This window comes from Phalangium opilio, unplaced genomic scaffold (genome assembly GCF_054372755.1).
Source record: "Phalangium opilio isolate 3A_F unplaced genomic scaffold, DU_Popi_V2 ptg000017l_1, whole genome shotgun sequence".
NCBI classification, from domain to species: domain Eukaryota; kingdom Metazoa; phylum Arthropoda; class Arachnida; order Opiliones; family Phalangiidae; genus Phalangium; species Phalangium opilio.
The window spans coordinates 191,202-208,517 of NW_028324151.1; the positions used below are offsets into that span (position 1 = coordinate 191,202).

Sequence of the window (17,316 nt, forward strand, 5' to 3'; positions counted from 1 at the left end):
GACGAGAGAGACGCTTTTAAGAGTGAAAAGTTGATAATAATTTTATTGTTCATTCGGCTTTTGTAATAAAGAGTACAATCACGAACATTCGGAGACATTTTTCAGAAAAATGATTTTGTGTCCGACAATGTTGACCTCTCCTCCGTATCGGGCGTGTCCAGTTGCGTGCGCGTGAGGTGGTGGTTCTTTAGGTAGGCGTCTTAACCGTTTTTCAGGACTCTGGTCCTGACTGGTCCGTGTTTGTCTTCTTGTCCCAATTCGTCGCCGCTTTTGAAACATTCTTGAGAGAACTTGTCGAAATATTTCAGAAAGTGACCGATTTTGGTCAAATCGTGTCCTTCGTCCGGATATAACTACGAAGATCAATTTATTTATTGGTCCGTACCAGTTAGCTACTCGTACTTGGGCAGTGACGTACCTGTTGCATGAAGGGCACGCCCGATTTGACCAATTCCTTGGCCAGAAAGAGCGTCTGGTGAACTTGGACGTTTTCTAAAAGGATGTAAAATGACGTACTTGGTACTTTACACTAAGCGGCCGTGGCTCGTCTTACCATCGGCTAGTCCGTGGACCAGAAGTAATTTCTTGCCGCGGAAGTTCTCGGCTTTCCTGGACAGTTCGGACATTTCGTAGCCGACGAAATTGTCGTTCAATCCCGGCCCTCCCAGAAACTTCTCGCTAAAAACCGCGTCTAAAGAAAGAAAGAAAGAAAGAGGAGCTTGAGGTGGAGAGCTCGGTCATTCTGGAGCGCGCCTAACTACCGTAGTGTCTCCAATTGGTAATGGGCGACAAGGCGATGGCGCACGAGAAGGTGGTATCGTCTTCGGCCAGGATGGACAGAGACAAATGTCCTCCGTATCCGCTGCCGAAAATGGCGATGGCGTTGTGGTCGATGAAGGAAACTTCCTTCTTCAAGTACTTGACCGCTTGAATGTAGTCGCTCGTTTCGGGAATGCCCAGTTGCCTGTAGACGGAGTGAGCGCGTTTGTCCCCCGAGAAAGAGCTACCGCGCCCGTCCATTCGCGCGTAAATGTAGTTGCGCTTGTGCGCCAATTGACTGGCCCAGTGCGTCATGGTGAATTCCTCGGAGACGCATTGCGAGGCCGGTTCCTCGCAGGCGTGTACCAACAACGGGTATCGAGTGTTCGTCTCCAAGTCGTTCTGGTAGATGGGAAGGAACAGTTTCACTCGACCCTCTGACAAAATTGGACGAGCGATCAGAGAACTTCCCGAGGCGAAAGTCGCGGTACTTACCTACGCCTCCCAGTAAAGGAATGGTGTACGATTTGGAGGCGGGCACCGAAATGCTTCCCATAAATTCCACCAAATGTTCGTTTCTTTCGAGAACGGTGACTGCGTGCGGGAGAAAGACTTTAGTTTCGGGCCAAACAACCCGGATTGCCATTTACCCAAGTGATTGTCCGCGGTTCGTCGCGCTTCTATTCTGGGAATTCGAGGTCCTCCGCACGTTAGAACGTAAAACAGGGCACCGGGACTAAAAATGGCGCTGTTGTAAAGACACTCGGCGTCTAAATTGCACGTCAAACAGACGACGCTTCGAGAAATGGACATGATTTGGCGGGTGGCGTCTTCGGCGCCGAAAATATGACGTTGTCCCGCTTTCCCTTTCAAGGTGGCTTGATAGTAAACCACCCCTCGTTCCTCGTTGTACCCTAAAATGGCTGTCACGTCGTAGCTGCCGTACGTCAAATAGGTCTTGGCACGAGGGTCCTTGGAAGACACCGCGGCCGATTGGTTCCGACGAAATATCGAGAGAATTTTAACTCGGGTGTCTTACGTTAATGGGGACCATGGCGAGATGTTTGAAATTGCCGGCTGCGCCACCGGAAATGGGCAAAGTGACGAAATAGTACAAACCATCTTGACTGAAGAGCGGGTTCTCGAAGGGGTCAACCCAACCGGAACCCGGGTTTGATTCGTCTAGCGTCTGTAATAATAATTATAATGATTGCGACGCCTTCGAGTAGCCGTTTGACGCGCACTCTTAAATCGGTTACCTTTTCGCAAACCCATTTGTTCCTCATTTCGTCGCAAATAGAAATGATGGATTGGTTTTGTTCTCGTACCATCCAATTGATGGCCAGGCGTTTCTCGTTGACCCACACCACCCCCGTCAGATAGTAGTCTCTGCAAATATAAAACGCGCTTAGCGGCGGCCAATCGGGGCTCGGGAGCGCTTTATCCACGCTACTACCAACCTGAACATGATTTCTCTGGGAACGACCACTTGGTCGTGGTTGGAGTCCGAATTACGCAAATCGGCCACGTACAGAAAAACGTGAGGTTGACTGGTTCCCGGCTACGCCATCGATTAAAAATATTAATCTGGGACCTAGGGAACGATAATTTAGTGGCGGGGCAAATTGATTTCACCTTAAAATAGGGATAGTTGAGCAGTGTGGGTGTGACCGGGCTGGAATCGCTGGCGTCCGAATCGGCGTCGCTTCCTCCGTACCAAAAGTAAGAACTTCGGTTGACTTGAGAGACGTCGAAGGTGGCGTAGCATAAACGGTTACCGTCTTTGGACCACCAAATGGCGTTGTCCCGCTTCAGGATTCTCTCTGCGCGAATATAAGAATATAATTCGAGTGTACTCCTATAGGCCTAGTTGGTGATTACCGCGATAGGATCTTTCGGGGATGGCGTTGTAGATATTGTCGGCCGTCCTTTTCAGTAAGGTGTCCGGTCTCTGTCCGTATTCCGCCACGTAGTACATTTGAAACCTATCTACGTAGAGGAGTTGATTGTCTCTGGGACCCCATTGGGCGTTTTGTAATCGTGGAACGTTTTTGCCGTCCAATGAGCGCAGTAGCGGGTGCACGTGTCTGAAATACGTCACACGCGGACTTGTATATTACTTTCGAGTCTTCCAATAGCCACGGGTTATTCAAAGCCTCTTTCAGACTCCTTAGACGATCGAGTAACGAAAGTATGTTTGTCCGAAGGGGGCTTTGCCGCTAAAAGGGATAGTAAAATCTCCGTACCGCGATCGTGTATCCATAATTTTGTAAATTGATAAAATTCCGTAAATTGGATCCTGCAAAAAATATCCAATGACGCGTTAGATTGTTCCTCCGTCTGTCTGTCAGCCGTGGCAAATAGAACGAAAGCTGGACACTTGAGTTCCTTCTATTTGTCCCGGCCGGCTAGAACGGCTATAAAGAAGAAGCAAATATAAATACGGTCGATTTGGCGCAACGCAAAAGGACGTATCTCCTGTCGTTTGATAAAAAGTATTCTTGGACATTGTGAGCGTGCTGCCATTAGAGAATATTAATCGCGCATTAATGGCGACGTCATCATCTCTCTTTACTTACGTATATAATATTAGTAATAAGAATAGATTTATTTCCAGTGATGACGTTGAAAATGACGACGTTGTCCGAAGAATCGGTGTACGTCAACTCCGTGCCTGCAACGACAAAGCGCGGTAAGTAAAACAAAGGCGCTTCTCTCTCTCTCTGGTTTTAGTATTATTTGTAAAAAGGCTATCAATACTACGGAGTCACTATAAGAGAATGATTGCGGTTTAAGGCGCGCGCGCTAATAGACAAAGATTGGCCGCCGATATTGATTAGGGATCCCCGTTTTCAATCAAACCTCAAAATGATCGTTATTTAAATAACCTTGAAATGGGAGGTGACAGCGCTCCGAGTATTATAGAAACGAATGAGAGCGATACGTTTCGCCTAGACCAGCGACTACACTTTAATATATCAAGGTTTCGGGAGCGCGGAAAAGCCGTGGTTTTACCTGATATCCAAGAACCGTTAAATTTTCGGACGCGTAATCTGCCCGACGTGACGTCATCCAGGGTCAATCGGCTTCCCGGGCGTCCTTTGGAAGCGCCCGGCGACAGAATAAAGACGGACGTGACGATTAAGGCGCATATTACGAAGATGACGAGAACGGCTAGAATTACGTTTAAATTGGGAATTAATTTGGGAGATAGATTCGATTAAGTTGAAAGCCGAACCTATGCCGATTCCTCTCCAATTTCTCTCTTCCTGCGGCGCCCCCGCCGTTAATTCCTGCAAAGACCCGGCCCATGTACTGTTTAGGGGACCATTTGTCCCCGGAAGGAAGGATCGTACAAACTCACTTTACTGGAGGCCTGCTTCAGGAGTTCCGGTTGACTGGAACCGGCGCTGTTGTCGCGATGTCTCTTCTTTCCCGTTGAGCCGCGGTAACCCTTGGAATCGGCGTGGTCATCTCCGACCGTAATGGAGTGGCCCAGGCCGCACGTGGTCATGGGAATCGACAGCGTGAATGAGGGCGAGTCTAGAACCGCGCGCGCCGAGGGAGGAAAGGCCCCCACCACTTCGGGGCGAGGGGGGGGGGCAAAGACGCCAAATGTAGGCGCCAAGAAGCTGCGAGCGAGTCGATCGTCTATTCTTCCATAGCTCTTTTTATAGACAGAGTGCCACTGCCTGGACCGCCGCCGCTGTCAATCGAAAAATAATCCTACCCTCTCTATTCCTCTCTATTCCCAATCTATAGATGATAATAGACAACCGCCTACGCCACGCCACACAGTCCCTACTAAAGCCACGATAGCCGAGCGTTACCGTTGCCATGGAAACCAAACAAATCGACGACAAATGCCTTTTCACGTCACGGACTGCCAAATGTTAAGCAATACGGACTGACTCGATTTATAGCAGGCTGCCAGGAGAAAGGTACGGGCGAATCAAGTACATCTATCTCTATTGAATCTGTCCCTCTCAAACCAAACTCCTTTTCCCATTAACCTTTTCAAATCCAAAGTTTTTTAATTCAATTTTATCTCCATAACGACTATTATTTTCCAAACCATCCTTGTAAGAATTATGTCCGAGATTCCATTCTTTTTGATAAAACGATCATTTTAGTTCATTTAAGCGTCCCTTTAGAAAGTTAGGGCACTATTGGTCGACGGGAAGCGGCCCATTGTCCAAGGACAGCGCGCGAACCTTCTTGACCACCGATAGAAAACAACTCGTACATTTTCAGCAAAACCAACTTCACTCACTAAAGACGCTTAAAGTCCTTCAATCAATAGAGAATTTAGCTCTTTGGACGTTAATATCATCTAGATTACTACAAATTTACCATGTTTGTAACAAAAATAAATTTACACCACGTGGCTCATTGAATTTAAAATTCCCGCCTTGCTCGTACCACGGCCAACTTACAGGCGAAGGAAGAGACGATCTAAGTTGGCCGTGCACCCGCGTTGCGTGATCGAGTTGGCACTGGGCTACGGCTCGCGCCAGGCTGGGAAATAAGGATATTTTTTAAACTAGTCCTTGGGACCAGTGACCCCTCTAGTCCCCGAAATAATTAACTGGTCTCCGGACTGGTCCCAGCCTTTGTTCTCCAATAGATTTGCAATTAATAAACTGGTCCCAAGGACCAGTAACCCCCACTTTTTGAATTAAAAAACTAGTCCAAGCAATTAATAAACTGGTTTTGGACCAGAGGAAGTGTGCTATTTCCCAGCCTGGCTCGCGCTTCTCCCACTCTGACTGTCGTCTGCATCAGATTCAGATCATGGTCTAAAGTTATAAACTTGTTGCGAAGTTGAACGTATTTTAGTTATAAGTCGAATTAAGTTATTTAACTCGTGTTAAAACTTAAAAGTAGTCTTACGAAAAGTGACTCAGAACTTGGCTTTAATATCCAAACGTTAATTTAGATAAGCTAAGCCCGACAAAATTGAATAAAATGTCGAATCCAGAAGATGACTATTCGGAATCGGAGGATGGTGAGATCGAGAAAGGTGATTCGGAACGCGGGACGCGTCGTGGAATGGACGAAGACAGCGAAAGTTCTATGGAGGAAGGCGGTGAGGATAGCTTAGACATTAAACCTCCCCAAGCCATCGTCGTCTCTTCTTCGTCATCTTCCAAGGAGAAACGCAGTCACAAGAAAGACCGACACTCTCATAAACACGATTCTTGTGAGTATTGGTGTACCCTGGTTATGTTGATTTTATTCAGTCCTGGATAAACACCCTCGGGGAGGTGGGGCACTACGCGTTCGGGGGCCCATTGCGATGTGCAATCCTAGGGCTAGGCAAGGGCCTGCAGGGCCTAGTGGGTCATCCGGCACTGCGTGGGGGTGATATAAAATAGGGTATATCTCGTCTCCCTAAAGGTCAAATCTTTTTAAATTGACATTAATTATTCTAATTAAATTGATCTTTAAAATGAACCTAACTTTGTTAAAGAGACACAATTCCTTCATACTTAAATCTATATCTATATAAATCAAGTCCTGACTAGAAATACAGGGATGTCCTTTGAGTATCTTCAATTTGTCCCCCATCCAAACATACTAAAAACTTAGGGCTATGACAAACAGGGGCCGAGTAATTAAGCAAAACGTAAACAAACAACCCCCTCCATAGGAATAGCATCACACCCAACTTTGGAGGCTCGTAACTCTGTTTCTACTAGAGATACAGGGATGTCCTTTGAGTATGTTATGGTCCAATTTGCCCCCCATCCAACCATACTAAAAACGTTGGGCTACGACGAACAGGGGCCGAGTAATTAAGCAAAACGTAATCAAACAAACCCTCCATAGGAATTGCATTAGACCCAACTTTGCGGCCTCGTAACTCTGGGTCTAGTAGAGTTACGGGGATGTAAATAATGTGACCTTGACACAAATGTTCGGATAATTATAAAGGTCTTTACATATCCCAAGCAAAAAAAAAAAAAAAAAACTTCGCGGTTTCGAACCTGTAGACTTCCGGGAGTGAGGCGGACATGATAACCACTGCACTACAGATATGTTCTGATGTTTGATCGAAAATACAGGCCAAATATTTAAGCAAAACGTGAACAAACAAACCCCTCCATAGGAATAGCATTAGACTATACTTTGCAGGCTCATAACTCTGGTTCTACTAGAGGTACAGGGATGTCCTTTGAGTATGTTATAGTCCAATTTGTCCCCCATCTAACCATACTAAAAACGTAGGGCTACGACAAACAGGGGCCGAGTAATTAAGCAAAACGTAAACAAACAACCCCCTCCATAGGAATTGCATTAGACCCAACTTTGCAGGCTCATAACTCTGGTTCTACTAGAGGTACAGGGATGTCCTTTGAGTATGTTATAGTCCACTTTGTCCCCCATCTAACCATACTAAAAACGTAGGGCTACGACAAACAGGGGCCGAGTAATTAAGCAAAACGTAAACAAACAACCCCCTCCATAGGAATTGCATTAGACCCACCTTTGCAGGCTCATAACTCTGGTTCTACTAGAGGTACAGGGATGTACTTTGAGTATGTTATAGTCCAATTTGTCCCCCATCTAACCATACTAAAAACGTAGGGCTACGACAAACAGGGGCCGAGTAATTAAGCAAAACGTAAACAAACAACCCCCTCCATAGGAATTGCATTAGACCCAACTTTGCAGGCTCATAACTCTGGTTCTACTAGAGGTACAGGGATGTCCTTTGAGTATGTTATAGTCCAATTTGTCCCCCATCTAACCATACTAAAAACGTAGGGCTACGACAAACAGGGGCCGAGTAATTAAGCAAAACGTAAACAAACAAACCCCTCCATAGGAATTGCATTAGACCCAACTTTGCAGGCTCATAACTCTGGTTCTACTAGAGGTACAGGGATGTCCTTTGAGTATGTTATAGTCCAATTTGTCCCCCATCTAACCATACTAAAAACGTAGGGCTACGACAAACAGGGGCCGAGTAATTAAGCAAAACGTAATCAAACAAACCCCTCCATAGGGAAAGCATTAGACTATACTTTGCAGGCTCATAACTCTGGTTCTACTAGAGATACAGGGATGTCCTCTTAGTAAGTTATAGTCCAATTTGTCCCCCATCTAACCATACTAAAAACTTAGGGCTACGACAAACAGGGGCCGAGTAATTAAGCAAAACGTAATCAAACAAACCCCTCCATAGGAATTGCATTAGACCCAACTTTGGTGGCTCGTAACTCTGTTTCTACTAGAGGTACAGGGATGTCCTTTGAGTATGTTATAGTCCAATTTGTCCCCTATCTAACCATAATAAACACTTAGGGCTACGACAAACAGGGGCCGAGTAATTAAGCAAAACGTAAACAAACAACCCCCTCCATAGGAATAGCATTAGACTATACTTTGCAGGCTCATAACTCTGGTTCTACTAGAGGTACAGGGATGTCCTTTGAGTATGTTATAGTCCAATTTGTCCCTCATCTAACCATACTGAAAACTTAGGGCTACGACAAACAGGGGCCGAGTAATTAAGCAAAACGTAAACAAACGAACCCCTCCATAGAAATAGCATTAGACTATACTTTGCAGGCTCATAAGTCTGGTTCTACTAGAGGTACAGGGATGTCCTCTGAGTATGTTATAGTCCAATTTGTCCCCCATCTAACCATACTAAAAACTTAGGGCTACGACAAACGGGGGCCAAATAATTAAGCAAAACGTAATCAAACAAACCCCTCCATAGGGAAAGCATTAGACTATACTTTGCAGGCTCATAACTCTGGTTCTACTAGAGGTACAGGGATGTCCTTTGAGTATGTTATAGTCCAATTTGTCCCCTATCTAACCATAATAAACACTTAGGGCTACGACAAACAGGGGCCGAGTAATTAAGCAAAATGTTCAAAAACATGCCATAGGAATAGCATCACACCCAACTTTGGAGGCTCGTAACTCTGTTTCTACCAGAGATACGGGAATGTCCTTTGAGTATGTTACAGTCCAATTTGTCCCCCATCAAAACATACTAAAAACTTAGGGCTACGACAATCAGGGGCCGAGTAATTAAGCAAAATGTTCGTCAACTTATGGTATCGTCTCACTTATTGTTATTGTGTTACTTATGATTTTTACACTAAACTTTGGAGGCTCATAACTCTTGTTCTACTAGAGCTACGGGGTTCTCCTTTGGATATGTTATAGTCCTCTTTGCTCCCCATACAAGGATACTTTAAACTTGAGGCTACCTCAATATCGTCGTCAACTTATTTTTTGTCTCACTTATTGATATTAGGTTACTTTTTTGAAAATAAACTTTGGAGGCTCATAACTCTGGTTCTACTAGAGATACAGGGATGTCCTTTGAGTATGTTATAGTCCAATTTGTCCCCCATCCAACCATACTATAAACGTAATGCTACGACAAACAGGGGCCGAGTAATTAAGCAAAACGTAAACAAACAACCCCCTCCATAGGAATTGCATTTGGAGGCTCATAGCTCTTGTTATTCATAGAACTTAGAAGGAAAGTATAATGTTATCTCTGAAACGTGGGCGTAATAAATCTCGTCACTCTGACGGTGAAATCTTTTAAAATTTACACTAAACTTATCTTTAAAATGAACCTAATTTCATTAAAGAGACACAAATGCTTAATGTAGCTTCTAACTTATTATTATTATTATGATACCTTTAGTAGCGTCTCACTTATTGCGTTATATAATATGTTACCACTGCCACACTTACCGTTATTATGTTACCACTGGCACTGTCACACTTACCGTTATTATGGTATTGTCTCACTAATTGTTATTATGTTGCTTATGGTAGCGTTTCACTTATTGTTATTATCTTACTTATGCGATTGTCTCACTTATGGCTATTATTTACTTCAGATTGTGACTCACTTACTGCTATTATGTTATTCATGGTACTTAACGCTAAAATCTCTATGTTTTTTAAAGCGTAATAGATACGAGAAAATACAAAGCGTATTCAGATAGCGGTCCTTCAATTATCATCAAAATTAAATCATAATTAAGTTTAATTGTAATGAAAATAATTTTCAATGGATTTCCAACCTAACCGTTCCGTAACCCCTTATTGTTTCCCTATCTTACTTACGGTAGCGTCTCCCTTATTACTATTATGATACTTATGGTAGCGCGGTGCCGGATAAAGACCCTCGGGGCCTTCCTCAGCCACGGAACCCACCTCAGCCACGGAACCCCTAGGCAAGCACTTTTACGCGGATCCGTCTTTTTGCACTAGCGCGACGCAAGGAGCGTCGTCGAAGTCGCGAACGTTCTTCGTTTCGTCGAGAGAGTGATCGCAATCAAGTTAGCAGCCAGCAAGGGTCCAATTCGCGAGGTTTCAACTACGGAGGAGGGAGTGGCTCCCAACTGGAGGGGGGTGTCTCCTCCGCCAGATGGACCGCGAATACTCAGTGGCCCGAACAAGCCGCCTCCGGCGCCTCCTCCTCATCCTCATCCTTAATCAGGGACAATCGACGCAGGAGACATCGCGAGGAGAACCCATCCCGGAGAGGAGGGGAGCCCACCAACGCGGCCGCGCCTTTGAGGGAGAGGTCGCGCGACGCCAAAAACCCCCTTTCGGAGGTCAGGGACTTGAGGGAACGCTTGGATATGAGGGATTCCAGGGACACCAGGCACCAATCTCAGAGGGACAAATCGGATGAGGATGAAATGTAAGATGATCTTCTTCTTGGAAGGGGTTTCGGGAAATTTAAGGGGTTCTTCGGACGCCACATGGGACAAACGACGCTCTTCCTCTCTTAGAGCTTAGCGTAGCGGGTGGGTACAATAAGGCGAGGGGTCGGACAGCGCCCTTTAGAAGCGATATTGGGGGTGAGATTACGGAATGTTTCCTCCGCAGATTGCACGAATGGCGCAAGAAACGGTTGATGCACGTCGAGAGACAGAGAGAACACGGAAATAGACGCCAAGGAGATGAACAGAGGGTTCTTTACAAAGATACCACCGTCAGAATTGAACGAGATTTATCCTCCAAGACGTCGTCTTCAGCCGGAATGGGGGGGAGCCGGAGAGACAGAAGCCGCTCCCCCATCACCGCGCGAAACACCGAGAGAAACGAACCCCACGACAGGAACCCCTCGAGGGAAGAAGCTAGCACCACCGGCTACAGAAAAATGACGCGCAAATACTCCGGGGACGCCCTAGAGATCCAGGAGATTGAAATGTCCGACGTTGAACTGCTGAGCGAGAAGGAAGAGGACGAGGAAGAGAGCGAGACGGTCGAGGTGGAAGATTCGAAGCGGCCAGAGGATGGGGGGGACCAAGAAGGGGAGGAGGATGGGGAAGAAGGGGAGGACCAAGAAGAAGGCTCCCCAGACGAAGATGAGGAGGAAGAGGACAGTGATGTCAGTGACAAGTCCAGCCTTTCCGACAGTCAGGATGAATCCACCGACTCCCAACACGGTGAAAATGCCAAGGGTGAGAAAGCGGGGGATCAAGTTGTCGAGCCACCCATCAAGATCAAGTCCGATATCGATTCTTCTAACGATAAGACGGACTTGGTCGAAGCTTTGAGCGTCGTCGTCATGGGCGAGGCTCGAGCGGCGGAAGGAGAGGGAGGCCAGACTCCGGAAGTCAACAAGTTGTTGCCCTATCTTCCCGCCATTCAGGGTTGTCGCAGCGTCGAGGAATTCCATTGCTTGAATAGAATCGAGGAGGGAACGTACGGGGTCGTCTATCGCGCCAGAGACAAGAGATTAGGTCAGAAACACGATGGCCAATGGCCGGCCGCCTACCGAAATCAAGGCCGCTAACCCGACCGCTTTCTTCTTTGTAGACGAAATTGTGGCGTTAAAACGTCTAAAAATGGAGAAAGAGAAGGAGGGTTTCCCCATCACGTCTTTAAGAGAAATCAACACGTTGTTGAAAGCCCAACACGACAATATCGTCACCGTTCGAGTACGATCATATTTTTGAAAAGGACGCGAGCGCGAAACGAGCCCCCCCCCCGTTAATTAATTGGTTCGATTTCAGGAGATTGTAGTTGGTAGCAACATGGACAAGATCTACATCGTCATGGATTACGTGGAACACGACTTGAAGAGTTTGATGGAGACGATGAAGCAACCGTTCTTGGTGGGGGAAGTCAAGACCTTGATGATCCAGCTCCTCAGGGCCGTCGCCCATCTTCACGACAATTGGATTCTGCACAGAGATCTGAAAACGTCCAATCTGCTCCTGAGTCACAAGGGAATCCTCAAGGTAAGTTCATTTAATTGACCTTTAAGTCGGCGGTGATTAATGGAAGGGCGGTGGCCTTGGGGGCGGCGGCAGGTGGGGGACTTTGGTTTGGCCAGAGAGTACGGTTCTCCTTTGAAACCCTACACGCCCGTTGTGGTCACGCTGTGGTATCGAGCTCCCGAACTCTTACTGGGAATTAAGGAATATTCGACGGCCATCGACTTGTGGTCGGTCGGCTGCATTTTCGGGGAACTCTTGACCATGAAACCCCTGTTCCCCGGGAAATCCGAGATTGACCAACTCAGCAAAGTCTTTAAGGACTTGGGGACGCCCAGCGAAAAGATCTGGCCGGGTTACTCGGAACTCCCCATGGTCAAGAAGGTCACTTTTACCGAACATCCTTATAATAGTCTCAGGAGTCGATTCGGACAAAATTTGACCAATTCCGGATTTGACCTGATGAATAGGTTAGCCAAAAATTCGAGTTTCGCTCCGCCCTTGACTAAATAGCTTTGGTGGCCTAGGTTTTTAACGTACAATCCCAGTCGTCGCATCTCCGCCGAGAAGGCCATTCAACACGAGTACTTCAAAGAGTCTCCCTTGCCCGTTTCCACCTCCATGTTCCCAACGTGGCCGGCCAAGAGCGAGCTCTCTCACCGCAAAACGCAAAGCAGCCCCAAGCCTCCTTCCGGTGGAAAGCAATTTGCCCGACAAATGGTAAGAATCCCCCCCCCAGATACAATCAATCCCCCTAAAGAGCGCGTGCGAGTAGGCCTAATTGTCCCCGTTCCTCCTCAGGGCGATTTGGACGATGAAGGTCTGATGGCTGCTGGTGGTTTTCATATGGCCTTGGCTCAAGAAGGCCGCGCCGCTAAAGGACCCGGCTTCAGCCTGAAGTTTTAAAGCGGGTCTCGTCATCGACCACCATTCCCCAATCTCCCTTCCCGTGTAATTAATAAAGAGACATTTTAAGAGTGTTAATTATTTATTTGTTTACGCGGCATCATCATGTGCTAATACATTCATTATCTATGTTGTTGGTACAATTATGTTAATGACAATTTTGACTTCAAAGAAATGTGGATTTCGAGGCTTAAAGGTTAGTTTCAGTTTCTTAGACTTTTAATCTTTTTCAGTTCTTTGTAAATGCTGCGTTGTTGGATGTACGGATCGTAAAGCCACTTTTCTAGCTTGTCTCCGAGTCGGGCTCGAACCGCCACCATTTTGTGCCCACTAACGACGCTTTCCAATAGAACCAGAATGTTTTTCGCCTTGGCTTTCGCCATTTGACAACTTTATAACGGTTAAATCGCTTTGCGAGCGATTATTTATCTTGAAAACAAATTTTAAATAAGTTTTATTAGGTTTCTAGACAATGAGAACGCGCTTCGTGGAGCGGACGATTAAGCAGACGACACTGGAGGTACAAAGTTAAAAAAACTAAACGAAGGCTGGAAATAAGTATTGACTATCGTTTCGGAAATTCAGCGCCTAAAAATTCACTTTTCAAAAGTTTTCATGAAAATTAGGTCAAAATCTTATAAATACGTATGATTTTGGGTCTTTTTTGATAATTAGTGGCCAGGGTTTACTTTCAAATTCAGTATTTAATAATAATAACGAATATGAGCCAGTTTATTTGCAGTTTTTATCCCCAAAACATTGGAGACGTACTGATGGTTTAAGGAGTTCTTGTCAGGCTGGGAAATAGCACACTTCCTCTGGTCCAAAACTAGTTTATTAATTGCTTGGACTAGTTTTTTAATTCAAGAAGTGGGGGGTTACTGGTCCTCGGGACCAGTTTATTAATTGCAAATCTATTGGAGAGCAAAGGCTGGGACCAGTCCGGAGACCAGTAAATGATTTCAGACACTAGGGGGTCACTGGTCCAAAGGACTTGTTTAAGAAATATCCTTATTTCCCAGCCTGGTTCTTGTTTGGCGGTTAGAGCGGTCTGCTCAAATTTAAATCTTCGTGACGAGTGTCAAGAGGTCACGCAATTTTCGTTATACAATACTTTCGTCCTTCAGTTTATACGGTAAGTTTATATTAATTATCATTCTGAAGCGATTTAAAAAATTATATATATTTAATTAAATATTGAGCGTAAGTAACTGCTTGAATTTCGCGATGGTCACCTTAACGCCAATAATAGAATAATAATGTGGCCAAGGCTTAAACCGAATCAAGAGTAAAATATTCATTTTGATACGAGATTGATTCGTGTTTACGTAATTTTAATATTTTAAAATGAAATAGGCTATTAGTTCGGTAAAGATATTAATAGAGAGGTTATTATTAATTTAATCAGACGCGATGCCATTTAGAATTATTTCATGCCTCTTTATTTTCGGTTTTTTATGTCGTTAGGCTTAACAATGTCTCGCTCAGCGGCGAGGCTTTCGACCGTTAACCGCGAATATTCGGTAAAAATGAATAAAATGAAGGAATCACCGCCGGCGACTCTAGTGAAAATGGAGGTCGAAAATGGACGCGTCAGAATTGGAGCAAGTCAAAAGGCGACGAAACGAGTCAAAACGACGGTTCCCGTCAAGAAAGCGCAGCGGCCTTCCTATCAGCGCCGAGGCTTAGAGCGAGGGTCGGAAAACGCTTCTCCGAGTCCAAGGGAAAAGTTACGTCGCCAACTTAAAAAGCGCTCGGCCCGAGGGAAAAATGGCGGAAACCGTGGTCAAAGGGACTCCGCCAGTAGCGGCGAAGGTGGTGACCTTCAAATTGTTCTTGGCGATGAAGAAGGTCGGGAAGATGGATGCGCCATTGGAGAAGCCTCCGTCGAGACAAACTCTCCGCCTACTTGGTAAGCGGAACGTTTTTAATTACTTTTGGTATTGGGTGCGTGGAGGTCAGCTTGAAATTGGGCTTCCCGCAGGCCGTCCGAGTCCAGCCAGATGTCCAGTCGCGAAACTAATTCGAGGAACGTCGTCTTCGAATCGGTGGTCAAGCGAGAACCTGGCGCCACGGATAAAGTCGAGGAACCCTTCTTCGAGAACCAACCGTCCTTGGTGGAATGCCTGGGCTTGCCCCGAAAGCGAAACATTATCAAATTGAATATTTTGGGGAAAAGCGTCTCCAAAGGTAAGTCCAATTTGTCTTTATTGGCGCGCGCCTACTCCGAGGTGGTGATTAAGCTTACAAGCGCCTTGCTGCTGGTCAAAGCGCCAGCTCGAGCGGAAGCGGGCGCCGAGGAAGACTTGGCGGCGTCTTTGGCGGCGGCGAGGGCCGAATTGGAAGAGCTGCGAGCGCGATTGTCCGTGGAAAAGAGTTTGAATGGCGACGGGCGCATGAAGGCCAACCCTTACGACGAAGCCGCTCGTTCTCGGGGATGGCCCGAAACGGGAGCCCTACTGGACATCAGGGATGGGATCAACCATTCCTCGGTCAAAGACTTCTTCCGGGAGGTCATGGGCCTGGTGCAGAACCGCGGAATCCATCTGGAGAAGAAGAGCGTCGAGGAACTGGTCCGTTTCCGCGATTCGCTGAGGAGTGCCGCTCGACAGGCGGAAGAACGCCGACGTCATTGCGTCCCCGAAGATAGCCGCTACGAGAAGATCGATTTGAAGTTGTTGAGTTCGGCCGAGGGCATCCTGCGAGGGTACCTCCAAAAGGTCGAAGACGTCCTCTTCCAGCCACTTCCTCCTCCGACACCCACGACGCCCAAAAGGGTAGGTGACCTAATTAGGCCTTCTAATTGGGCGCTTTTAACGGCTCGTTGCTCGTTAGATCCCGATTAAAATGATCAGCGGCTTTTCTCATTACGACATTGTCGATATCAGGCCGAAATTCCGCGAGGTAAGCTGACGTCACCCTAACCCGAGTTCCCTTCAGCCCCGCGTTGCGTTGACGTTGACGTGGAAAAGGACTCTAGATAATTGTTGCAGGTTGAGGAAACTATTTTTGAGAAAGGGCGGGGCAAAATTCGCGTCAAACTGGCTTACGACGTCATCGCGGAGAGTCGGTTCGACCAGAAGGGCGATGACCCGTCCTTGAAGGTCAGCCCCTCGTCCGAGGAGCAGGATCGGCCCTATTCTCCCAGCGATCGCGTCTACAAATTGGAACACCTGAACAGTCCCGAAAAGGGGGCGGACCCCGTTCTTGGCGGCACCTCGAGCGGACAGCCTGACGACGTCACGTCGGCTAGCCGCGGCGGCCGACCCAGTCCCATTGACAATCCCCGGGGGGCAAATAGAAGTAGCCACGCAACGAGTTACTGGCCGACTTACCTTCGAAGTGGCGCTGTCTACGGCGACGAGGCCTCCCTGCAGCCAATCTTGAGCAACCAATTTTTCTCGTCCTCATATCCGGGGCCTTCCCCCCCCCCTCTGCCCATGTAACCGGGCCTCCCCCCCACCTAATATAATACGCAGCCTAAGTGGCTAATGAAGACGTCACTGATATTAACCTAGTCTCTAATGAATGATAACCCCTTTCATACTAACAGCGGCGCCACTATTAACCCGACTTTCAAACGTACCATCTTTCGTCTCCCCCCCCCCACCCCCACCCCTTTCGTTATTTATTATTATTATTGTCATAAGTTTATTATTATTATAGTTCTAAATAAGTTTGCAATATTTTGTTGAGAACGGAACAAGGCGTTCTCAGGTGGCGGCGAATGATTTTGCTAGGAACGTATTGGGCCCACATTCCACTCCTTATTTTTTGTTGTTATTTTCCTTTCGTTCAAATAAAACCAGATAGTATTGAAAGGGTTCGCTTTATTCGCCGATTTTGGACAGCCACGCCCCCTCCCCTCCCCCCTCCCCCCTCCCCCCTCTTACGGAAGAGACAAGAAGGTGCGCGGTGGGTGCAGAGTGACCTTGGCTCGAGACCCGGCCGGCCGCCTTGCCCGAGTCTTATTTGTCTTCTAGAGAAATATTACATAAGGTTTCTTTCGGTTTGGTCAAGTTAGAGTTGGTCTTATTCCCGAGGTTAACCCCTTTCGTTACTAGACAAGTTATATGGCGGTTTTGAGACGGAAATTGTAGCCCAATGGTGGTAGCTTCGACGGTCCTTTACTAAATGACCATAAAACCAAATATATTTCTTTCCTCTCTGATGCAAGGATAGTTTACTTCGGCCGCTGGGTTTCCGAGGCAAGACGGGATACTGACCCCGAACTATTCTTTACTCGTGGCCGGGGGGGAGTGTCGGGGGGGGGGGAAGGTTGGTTCTCTCTCTCTCTCTCTCTCTCTCTCTCTCTCTCGGTACGGCTTCTTCTTTCTCCTCTTCGAGATGAACGAAGGCGAAGAAAAAATTTATAAAAAATAGTTTAGCGAGAATATTTCTCGCAGTCGCCTCCTCTCGCATTTCTTGGCTT

General features: G+C 46.7%; 4 protein-coding genes across 4 annotated transcripts; 2 read left to right on the plus strand and 2 right to left on the minus strand.

Moving 5' to 3' along the window:
- Window positions 1–14: 14 nt before the first annotated feature.
- On the minus strand, window positions 15–5,269 carry LOC149702082 (A-type potassium channel modulatory protein DPP6-like). Its single transcript, XM_089865825.1, has 17 exons — window positions 4,124–5,269; window positions 3,998–4,052; window positions 3,775–3,933; window positions 3,339–3,433; window positions 3,204–3,278; window positions 3,006–3,058; window positions 2,641–2,846; window positions 2,395–2,582; window positions 2,220–2,320; window positions 2,019–2,148; window positions 1,799–1,948; window positions 1,410–1,731; window positions 1,255–1,353; window positions 762–1,196; window positions 554–691; window positions 419–492; window positions 15–353 (listed from the first exon to the last, which is right to left on the minus strand). The coding sequence occupies exons 1-17, from the start codon at window positions 4,271–4,273 to the stop codon at window positions 201–203; spliced, it is 2,583 nt and encodes an 860-aa protein (XP_089721951.1). The 5' UTR covers window positions 4,274–5,269; the 3' UTR covers window positions 15–200.
- Window positions 5,270–5,516: 247 nt separating this feature from the next.
- Window positions 5,517–12,962, plus strand: LOC149702083 (uncharacterized). The gene is made up of 8 exons (XM_089865826.1): window positions 5,517–5,962; window positions 10,018–10,453; window positions 10,642–11,501; window positions 11,578–11,699; window positions 11,775–12,002; window positions 12,075–12,448; window positions 12,506–12,698; window positions 12,780–12,962. Exons 1-8 carry the CDS (start codon window positions 5,728–5,730, stop codon window positions 12,882–12,884), a joined length of 2,553 nt encoding a protein of 850 aa, XP_089721952.1. The 5' UTR covers window positions 5,517–5,727; the 3' UTR covers window positions 12,885–12,962.
- On the minus strand, window positions 12,948–13,406 carry mRpL33 (mitochondrial ribosomal protein L33). The gene has a single exon (XM_089865827.1). It carries the CDS (start codon window positions 13,265–13,267, stop codon window positions 13,088–13,090), a length of 180 nt encoding a protein of 59 aa, XP_089721953.1. The 5' UTR covers window positions 13,268–13,406; the 3' UTR covers window positions 12,948–13,087.
- Window positions 13,407–13,910: 504 nt separating this feature from the next.
- Window positions 13,911–16,330, plus strand: LOC149702085 (uncharacterized). Its single transcript, XM_089867063.1, has 5 exons — window positions 13,911–14,019; window positions 14,352–14,796; window positions 14,869–15,661; window positions 15,720–15,788; window positions 15,878–16,330. Exons 2-5 carry the CDS (start codon window positions 14,360–14,362, stop codon window positions 16,328–16,330), a joined length of 1,752 nt encoding a protein of 583 aa, XP_089723189.1. The 5' UTR covers window positions 13,911–14,019; window positions 14,352–14,359.
- The last annotated feature ends 986 nt before the right edge of the window (window positions 16,331–17,316 follow it).

Excerpts from the sequence above, each read along its gene's own strand:
- LOC149702082 (XM_089865825.1), bottom strand. The coding sequence starts at position 4,273 with ATGACCACGTGCGGCCTGGGCCACTCCATTACGGTCGGAGATGACCAC. Across the intron at positions 2,847-3,005 it reads ATTATGGATACACGATCGCG|ACACGTGCACCCGCTACTGC; the intron begins GTACGGAGATTT and ends GACGTATTTCAG. Across the intron at positions 1,732-1,798 it reads TCGCCATGGTCCCCATTAAC|GACCCTCGTGCCAAGACCTA; the intron begins GTAAGACACCCG and ends GTGTCTTCCAAG.
- LOC149702083 (XM_089865826.1), top strand. The coding sequence starts at position 5,728 with ATGTCGAATCCAGAAGATGACTATTCGGAATCGGAGGATGGTGAGATC. Across the intron at positions 11,502-11,577 it reads CGCCAGAGACAAGAGATTAG|ACGAAATTGTGGCGTTAAAA; the intron begins GTCAGAAACACG and ends TCTTCTTTGTAG. Across the intron at positions 12,699-12,779 it reads AGCAATTTGCCCGACAAATG|GGCGATTTGGACGATGAAGG; the intron begins GTAAGAATCCCC and ends GTTCCTCCTCAG.
- mRpL33 (XM_089865827.1), bottom strand. The coding sequence starts at position 13,267 with ATGGCGAAAGCCAAGGCGAAAAACATTCTGGTTCTATTGGAAAGCGTC.
- LOC149702085 (XM_089867063.1), top strand. The coding sequence starts at position 14,360 with ATGTCTCGCTCAGCGGCGAGGCTTTCGACCGTTAACCGCGAATATTCG. Across the intron at positions 14,797-14,868 it reads ACAAACTCTCCGCCTACTTG|GCCGTCCGAGTCCAGCCAGA; the intron begins GTAAGCGGAACG and ends GGCTTCCCGCAG. Across the intron at positions 15,662-15,719 it reads CACCCACGACGCCCAAAAGG|ATCCCGATTAAAATGATCAG; the intron begins GTAGGTGACCTA and ends GTTGCTCGTTAG.